Source organism: Branchiostoma floridae, chromosome 15 (assembly GCF_000003815.2).
Source record: "Branchiostoma floridae strain S238N-H82 chromosome 15, Bfl_VNyyK, whole genome shotgun sequence".
Taxonomy (NCBI): domain Eukaryota; kingdom Metazoa; phylum Chordata; class Leptocardii; order Amphioxiformes; family Branchiostomatidae; genus Branchiostoma; species Branchiostoma floridae.
In genome coordinates this window covers 3,257,085-3,265,429 of record NC_049993.1, presented here as the reverse complement: position 1 = coordinate 3,265,429, position 8,345 = coordinate 3,257,085, and the positions used below count along the sequence as shown (strand labels likewise).

At 38.3% G+C, this 8,345-nt stretch overlaps 2 protein-coding genes across 2 annotated transcripts; both read right to left on the bottom strand.

Moving 5' to 3' along the window:
* Positions 1 to 1,161: 1,161 nt before the first annotated feature.
* LOC118432336 lies at positions 1,162 to 4,850 on the bottom strand. The gene is made up of 3 exons (XM_035843887.1): positions 4,738 to 4,850; positions 4,075 to 4,207; positions 1,162 to 2,158 (listed from the first exon to the last, which is right to left on the bottom strand). The coding sequence occupies exons 1-3, from the start codon at positions 4,837 to 4,839 to the stop codon at positions 1,971 to 1,973; spliced, it is 423 nt and encodes a 140-aa protein (XP_035699780.1). The 5' UTR covers positions 4,840 to 4,850; the 3' UTR covers positions 1,162 to 1,970.
* An 803-nt stretch (positions 4,851 to 5,653) lies between these two features.
* LOC118432181 (histidine N-alpha-methyltransferase-like) lies at positions 5,654 to 7,107 on the bottom strand. Its single transcript, XM_035843711.1, has 3 exons — positions 6,959 to 7,107; positions 6,374 to 6,582; positions 5,654 to 5,883 (listed from the first exon to the last, which is right to left on the bottom strand). The coding sequence occupies exons 1-3, from the start codon at positions 7,105 to 7,107 to the stop codon at positions 5,654 to 5,656; spliced, it is 588 nt and encodes a 195-aa protein (XP_035699604.1).
* Between the last annotated feature and the right edge of the window lie 1,238 nt (positions 7,108 to 8,345).

Here is an 8,345-nt window from a genome sequence, read left to right as displayed (position 1 = left end):
ATATTCGCTATGCTGGTACTTAGGCAAAAATGTATCCCATACCCTGCAAATTTGACTTACTTCACACACTTTTGACTTATTTTGTATAATAGTGACTTAACCCTCAAGCACCCGACCTATTTTGCGACTAAAATGACCGAGTGGGGTCCAAACGGACCCCAAAATGTTTTGTTCATAAAATCTCAGTTTCAATTCCTATCGGTGATCATTGTGCATAAATTGCTTTGTCAATGTAAGAGGAAGATTTTGACATGATAAGAGGTTGCTAATTCCACCTCATTATCATAATTTATGCAAAAGATCAGAAGGACCATATTTAGCAATAAACCTATTCTGACCAGAGAGGGGAATTTTGAGGCTCTCAGCAACCTTTATGTTGCATAACTCATGAACGGCTAGCGCTAAAGCTACGAAACTTAGTTATATATCACAAAATATTGTTAGCTAAATTTTTTTGGCAATAAAGTAAATTTATCATTATTTAGTGTTGCCATGGCAACGGAATTATGACGGGCATATTTTTGCCAAAATTTGCCAATTTCGATTTAAACAAGGTTTTCTTGGTAAACAATGCTTGTTTTCTTACAACAATAAAATTCTATGAAATTCAATGCTATGTACATGATTCAAAATTTATAATTTATGCTAATTTCAAGACGTCATTAGTCAAAATCCAAGATGGCCGCCCTTATTAGTTTAATGACGTCATAATGTCGTCATATCATTTGGTGATGACACATAAGTTTCTTTGAGGATTTAGTTTTACATGTTTATCATGCTCTGAAAGTTTGGTGGTGATAGGATAAGTAGTTAGGGAGTTAGACTCAAAAGTTTGTTTGAAAAACTGCACATTTTGGCTGGGGTCCACGGACTGATCACGGACTTTCTTTATAGCTTCCACAGTATTGGACCAATCTTCATAAAAACTTAGGAGAAGGTATAAAAGATGTTGGCTGACAAAGTCACGGAAGGATTTTTTCTTCAGATTAAAAATGTTTAAATGGCACTGCAAAATGTACGTCTGGGGTCCAAACGGACCCCACTCGGGTGTTTGAGGGTTAATATGCATTATAATAGTATAACTCTTGATAGTGTTTTTTTTTTATAAAGTGACTTTAATACACATAACATATGTTCTCTAAGGCAGGTGAAACAATGCAGATACCAATCATGTAGACAAGGGCCTAATTTGCATAGTACGAAAGTGCTATAATAGGTAACTGGAAAACGATAGACATGTAGTACTTGTAACATATGTAAGTTAATGAAAGGTTGCATAGATTATTCAAAAGTTGCGGTAAATGTGCATATTCAAACAATTCCATGTAGGTGTGAGGTCTCCGAACTAACATGGACTTTTATTGTGTAATGTAGTCAGCAATCTGGACTAGATTTTGTTTTCAATGATTAAAGTATATTCGAAATCTCTGATCTAAAATAAAAACGTTTATACTTCTACACTACACAGGCACAAAGCATATTCAAACAATTCCATGTAGGTGTGAGGTCTCCGAACTAACATGGACTTTTATTGTGTAATGTAGTCAGCAATCTGGACTAGATTTTGTTTACAATGATAAAAGTATATTCGAAATCTCTGATCTAAAATAAAAACGTTTATACTTCTACACTACACAGGCACAAAGCATATTCAAACAATTCCATGTAGGTGTGAGGTCTCCGAACTAACATGGACTTTTATTGTTTAAGGTAGCCAGCAATCTGGACTAGATTTTGTGTTCAATGATTAAAGTATTTTCGAAATCTCTGATCTAAAATAAAAACGTTTATACTTCTACACTACACAGGCACAAAGCATATTCAAACAATTCCATGTAGGTGTGAGGTCTCCGAACTAGCATGGACTTTTATTGTTTAAGGTAGCCAGCAATCTGGACTAGATTTTGTGTTCAATGATTAAAGTATTTTCGAAATCTCTGATCTAAAATAAAAACGTTTATACTTCTACACTACACAGGCACAAAGCACACCAAACAATAGTCAGATGCTTCATTTGTCCAGTAGTCATTTACTGCAAAGCCGCTTCTCTCCGCCAGGCGGTGTATCTGGTACATGTTCCACTTACTACTGTGGTTTGGCCCGTCTGAAAAGTAGATTTTCTCTCCACTTTCGAAGTCTACGGTGATGCCGAGTTTTGCTGTATGAACAAGGTCCATTTGAAAGTGATTAGGTTACAAGTTGTCAAAGTTTGCTACATAGAATTATGCATGGGAATACATTCTGATCCTTCAGATGCTTATGGTAACTCGAGGAAGTATGGCTGCTCTTAGGGGTGGGTACCGGAATAGAAAATTCACGTCCGGTTCAGGTCCAGAGGATTCTGTCCAGGTCCGGACCTGAACCTGGACCTGATTCAGTATGTGAGAACTTGTCAACGGACGATACTCACAACATGGTCTATTTCACTACATAGAAATCTGTTTGTCCGGCGTTTTAGAATCCTACAACGCTAACTGCCTCTGTACGACTGACTGTAAAACAGGGCTCGAAATACTGGGTGTTTGTGCACCCAGGTGCACCCAAAATTGGAGTTGCGCACCCAATTATTTTCTGTGGGTGCACAGGGTGCACCGAAGTATTTTTTTGCGTTTATGTATGTAAAGATATCAAAGTACACTAGTGTACATCATATTCCTGAGATCTAAGTGTTAGAAAGATAATATAAATGTCTGTCAATAACAGTGTCATGGTACTTGTTTAAGAATTTGATTGCTTGTAACTAAGTTGTATTATTAGGTTATTACTCAAATCTAAGTGGTGCACCCAAAAATATTTCGGTGCACCCAATTTTTTAAGCTGGGTGCACCAGTGCACCTAATCCCAAAAATGAATTTCGAGCACTGGTAAAACTTGATAGAAATAACTATAAACTCTATTCTGCTTCGCCCTTGTTATTTCTTCGACCTGCAAGCGCCAAAATATGTGAATGCCTGATCAAGTAATCACTTCATTTTCTACGTCCAACATCCGGCCCAGCTATTTTTTTCAGGTCCGGTTTTTCCGGACCGGTCAAATAATAAAACCCGGCTTTGTACCGGTACGCTATATACCAGTACCCACCACTAGCTGCTCTTATATAACATCCGTCATTTAACACTCTTCCTGTTGGGAATTGAACCTTCCTCAGTTGCTTGTTTCATCAGATCAGTAAAACTTGACCTCTTTAGATCTTTACTGCTGCTGCATATTTAGTTTCCCATTCGATGCGCCTTGCTATGGTATGCCACATTTAGGTGAGAAATACAGGACGCATTTATACAGTCAAACATGTATTAGCGGCCACCTTTGCACAGCGACCGCCTGGCCATTGCGGTCACTTTTTGCTGGTCCCTTGGATTTTTCACATTGACTTAAGCATTAAAAATAGACTATAGCGGCCACCTGTCGAACACAGCCACGGCCACATGATTTTCGGTCCCATAGACACAGAAACGCTGCATATTGCGACCATACAGTGGCAGTATGTCACCCTGCGCCAAGTTTACAATCGTAGTTTGCGAGGATTTAGAGTTCCCGACAGGGTCATTTTGGCGGTATCGGAAGGTACGCGGGTCTTGAACGTTAGAGTGCAGGTCTTTGTCAGCTTGTTTACCAACATTGCGCATGGCAATATCAATCATTTTCGGTAGATTTGACTTTGGCAGGGTCTTTGAATTTTGAGACGACCGAGAAAATGTTACTTGGTGAGAAAAGTTAGTGGGTACTGAAAAGGAAATCATGTGTAACTTATTGCTCGTCGTCGATTGATCAGCATTTTCTCTATAGTGACCACCTGTCTATATAGTGGCCACATTCCTCCAGTCCCTTGATTAGCCGCTATGGACAGGTTTGACCACATAAGAAAGACTTCACCATGGAATATGATACATTCATATAGATCATGAAAAAGGGCATAACAAGTTAGATTTATCTACAGTTCTATAGATACTCTAAACACATATTATCATTTATAAATAATGCAAATTGATATTAAGTACATGAACAACAGGTGGACAAATTTTACAAATTTGTAACAAATGACACGAATTCAAACGTTATAATATGTTAACTTACGGAAGTTCACACTCTGTGTGACTGAACTTTGGAGATATCCAACAACGTAGCTCGGGACGTCCCCGTCTGCAGGCTTCTCCACAAAGTCATAGACGTACTCAAATTTGGTCTTGTCCATATTTCCATCGAAGTCCTGAAAAGTATTGACAACGGAGCATAAAATACAATTCTCCTTTACTGTACCACTGTTGAATGGTCAATATATTATGATCCTCACTAAATTACACCATATGACAAAATACGACACACTTATTTTCATGTACATACTAGTGGATGTATGATGCCTACATACTAATTTGAACACACAATCCAAAAAGCTATTCAAAATCCCTTGCATTATTTTGTTTTAAAAGAAGGCTTTTAGTGCGTTTAATCATATATCATTCTTTTTAAGTACAGGAAATTATCTGCTAGCTCAATATCATCGCCAAAGGCAACAAGAATATAATATTTAAATAAATGAAATTATGTCTTATCCTCTATTGAAAGCGATAACGAAAAAAAGCTTCAGTTACCGGCCCAAGAAGCTATAGCTAGTCCCATTCAATGGATCATTTTGATTGGCCTGGAAATGAAAGTGTTTCGCTTTCTGAAAGTATGTCTATTCAATATAATGGAAGAATAACTACAAAATGAGGCACTGTTACAGAAAATAGTGATCACCTTATTCAGACGGTAGATCCTGTTGTCTCTATGGAGCGGCGCCCACTGGTTATTGTAAGCCTCGGAAAGCGATGTTGGGTTTTTGTCCATGTCCAGTCCCATCAAGAAAAAATCCTTTGCTGTAACGAAGAAGAATGATTTTTGACGATAAAAAAAAATGGTCCCTGTAGAACAGAAGATAGAGCAAGCAAGCAAACTGCATGAGAAAAACACGCTAAATTAGCCACGAGATGCAAAATAAGGATCTTCAAAATAAGGATTTTGCCAAACCCCGTCAAAGTCAAGTCAAAGGACTTTTAAAGGAGCTCAAAGCATTATCAGGGCTTGGAAGTCGGATTTTTCGAGTCAACTGTCTACTCATTTCTATGCATATGATGTTTAATTTCTGAACCCATGGAATACAAACATACATGGGGGTAAAGATGCAATGCCATTGTGTGGTAAGAACTCACTCCCACTCTGCTGGGAGGGTAGTCATTGTTTCAAAATTTCCGACCATGCACGAACCTGATCGCATCCGGAGATTTCACGCGATCATGCGATATTCAATTAGCGAACGCGCGAATAGGGTTCGAAAATTGTCTAGGGAAACGGTTACTGGCAGGATCCTGGGCTGATATACGGGTGGCACCACGAAGTAAAGTACTCCTGTTGTGGCTTGTATACCGTGTTTTTAAACGCCAAAAGTATAAAATAATGATGCAAACGTTTGGATATGTGGTTGCAAATGTCAATATCGTACAGATTGAATTATTCAGAAAATTTCCGATTTTAACGCCCTAGTCATGTTAATTTGGCCTTGCTCGAGCGCTCACTAAACACGATTTTCTCTTGCATTGACAATACTTCTTACATTTTGGCATTGGAAAGCAGTTTTCTAGACCTGTCTTTTATAAGTTTTAAATCCTCGAAAAAGCTAAATACGTATTAAATGCCTACTGGTCAGCTGTGCCCGTATCTCCTTCATCATGTCCACCTGCTCATACATGCAGACGTTGCTGAAGCTGCTACCAAGAAACAGCAGCATCTTGTTCTCCTCACGGGAGGAGAGGTGGCGGATCCCATCCATAAACAGCCCCCCAAATGGCTCCACTGTCAAGCCCGGGTAATTTTGTTCAAGCTCCTTCCCGACTTTCGTAATCGTATCTGTAAATTAACGGCTTCAAGTTATTACTTGTAATGAATGACGAGAGAACTCTGTCACTGATTTCATTGCAAAGCAACTGACTGACTGCAAAATAGTTGTTTACCAATATTAGGTTGACATATCCAAATTCATGTACAAGCTTTTTAACTATTGATTCCACCAGCACATATAAAATATTTTTTCGAGTATTAACCAATGCCTGTTTTGAATAAAAATACAGAAATATTTTTATGTCTTGTCTTGTCTCTTCAAGGTGAAGAACATTTTTTGTGGGAGGGATAAATAGACATTTTTTTGCTACAGTTTGATAGTTAACATTATTCAAATGAAGACTTTTTGGAGCAGGTCTTTTTGACGTTAACAGCAAATCCTGCAAAGAAAGCATTTCTAATTTAAAAAAAAGTATTTTTGCGTCAAAATTATCTTATAAAACAAATAGAAAAGGAAATCCAAACTGGTCCTGCAGTAACGGGAGGGTAATGTACCTACCTTTCGCTATGTCTACTGGCACAAACGTTAGTGATCCATGTTGTTTCAGCATGGCCTCAATAATCAAACGGGTTTTTGAAGACGCGCCGCTCCCGAGCTCTACAAGAATGGTTGGGGAAGTAGTCTTGGAAGCAATCTCATTGCATTTTCTCTGAAGCAAGGTGAATTCTCTTTTCCATAGTGTGTACGTTGCAGATGTAGTAGCAATTCTGCAAATTTTATAGTCAAGTATAACTTACGTCAATAGAAATTGGTAAGTTAGGGTACGCATGAGGTCAGCATAGTGAAAGACTTTTAGCTTTTTATATATGTACATATGTAGTTTACAGTCATGACAAAAAACGGTAGGGGTGCGGACAAATTTGTCGTAGACGTTCGTTGACTAGTATACTAATGACGTAGCTGTCTTTTAGGTAATTAGGCAGCTAAATTTTACATGACATATCTGAAAAAACTCGATTTGCGATCGCACGGCGCATGCGACCACGCTCTGAACGTGACAGTGAAAATAGCTCTTAAAATTAGAACAATTGGAATCTTATGCTACGTAAATAAATGGGATGATGTTATGATATTGGCACTCACTTTTCAAAGATTTCTGATCCTTTGTCATCCCACACGTACCAGAAAGGGTTGCGCTTGCGTTTCGAGATGAGACCTTCTACAACAGGAGTCAGATCCAGGGCTATGTTACAGCTAGTTAAATCAAAACCGACAACGCTGCCAGCACCCATTGTGGCGTCCTTGGTATATTAGCTGTACTGTAAGTAGCATGTCCAAATTGTTTCATTAACAACTTAACCCTATTCAGACCGGGCTTTTTTGGTCATCCCTGGACCGGGGGGGGGGGCTTTTGAGGCCCTCCACTTTGAAGTCCTATAACTCTAAAACGACGTGCCGTAGGGCCACCATATTTTTAGGACATAATGTCGACATAATATCTGACGTGTATTTGACGTTTGACTATACGCTGACGTAAGGTGACGTAATTATGACGTCATCAATTTGATTATATTGGCCGGACCCATGAAAAAAGGATATTCTCAGAAAACTTCAAGTTATGCTACAAAAATGTAACAACAAGTGCAGATAACAGAATAATAATGTTTATTACGACTTGCGTTGCCAATAGCAACATCAATGACGTCATAATGACGTCATAAAATGACGTCAGGCACATCTTAGATACGAGTTGGGCTCCGCCATATTATATCGACCACCTTGAATTTTTAAAAATACTTTTTTTGCAACAAATAACCACAAAGGACAATGGAAATAGACTAGATTCATTCATTTAGGTGGTTTTTGATGAAAAAATACCAGGTGGTTACAAATTTTAAGGGATAATTAGCTTATTATTCTTGATCTGGACATACGGTCCGCCATCTTGGATTTTGGGCTGATGACGTCATCAAATTAGCATAATTTATGCATATATAATTATGAAAGATATGCTAAATAATATAACATTTTATTTATGTAACAAAATAGCAATAATATAGCAAATAAATGTGAAAAATACATTGTTAGAACCAAAAATAGTGATTTTTGGCAAAACTGCCTGTCAACAAACGGTTGCCATGGCAACACGAAAAAATGGAAAATTTGTCAAACTTTCTAAACTTGTTGCCAACAATATTTTAGGAAAACTCACCAAATTTGGTGGGTCTAGCGTAAGCCGTTCTGGCGTTATAGGACATCGAAGTTAGCGCGGGCCTCAAAAGCCAGCCCCCCCCCCCCGGTCTGAATAGGGTTAAACCCAGGGTATATATCGAAATCAAGAAAGATTTTGTATCATATATATAATTATTGTAACTATTTAGTACTGAATTGGTGAGACCTTTCCATCACTTTGATCTTAACCCTCAAACACCCGAGTGGGGTCCATTTGGACCCCAGGCGTACATTTTGAAGTGCCATTTGAACACTTTCCGTGACTTTGTCAGTCAATATGTCTTCTACCTTCTCCTAA

Bases quoted from the DNA above. Each gene is read 5' to 3' on its own strand.
- LOC118432336 (XM_035843887.1), bottom strand. From the start codon at position 4,839: ATGGGACTGGACATGGACAAAAACCCAACATCGCTTTCCGAGGCTTAC. The intron at 4,208-4,737 runs GTGATCACTATT...AATACTTTTCAG, and splicing joins GGATCTACCGTCTGAATAAG to GACTTCGATGGAAATATGGA. The intron at 2,159-4,074 runs GTAAGTTAACAT...TTGTTCATACAG, and splicing joins CACACAGAGTGTGAACTTCC to CAAAACTCGGCATCACCGTA.
- LOC118432181 (XM_035843711.1), bottom strand. From the start codon at position 7,107: ATGGGTGCTGGCAGCGTTGTCGGTTTTGATTTAACTAGCTGTAACATA. The intron at 6,583-6,958 runs GTGAGTGCCAAT...TAAAATTTGCAG, and splicing joins GGATCAGAAATCTTTGAAAA to AATTGCTACTACATCTGCAA. The intron at 5,884-6,373 runs GTAGGTACATTA...GTTAATTTACAG, and splicing joins GCCAGTAGACATAGCGAAAG to ATACGATTACGAAAGTCGGG.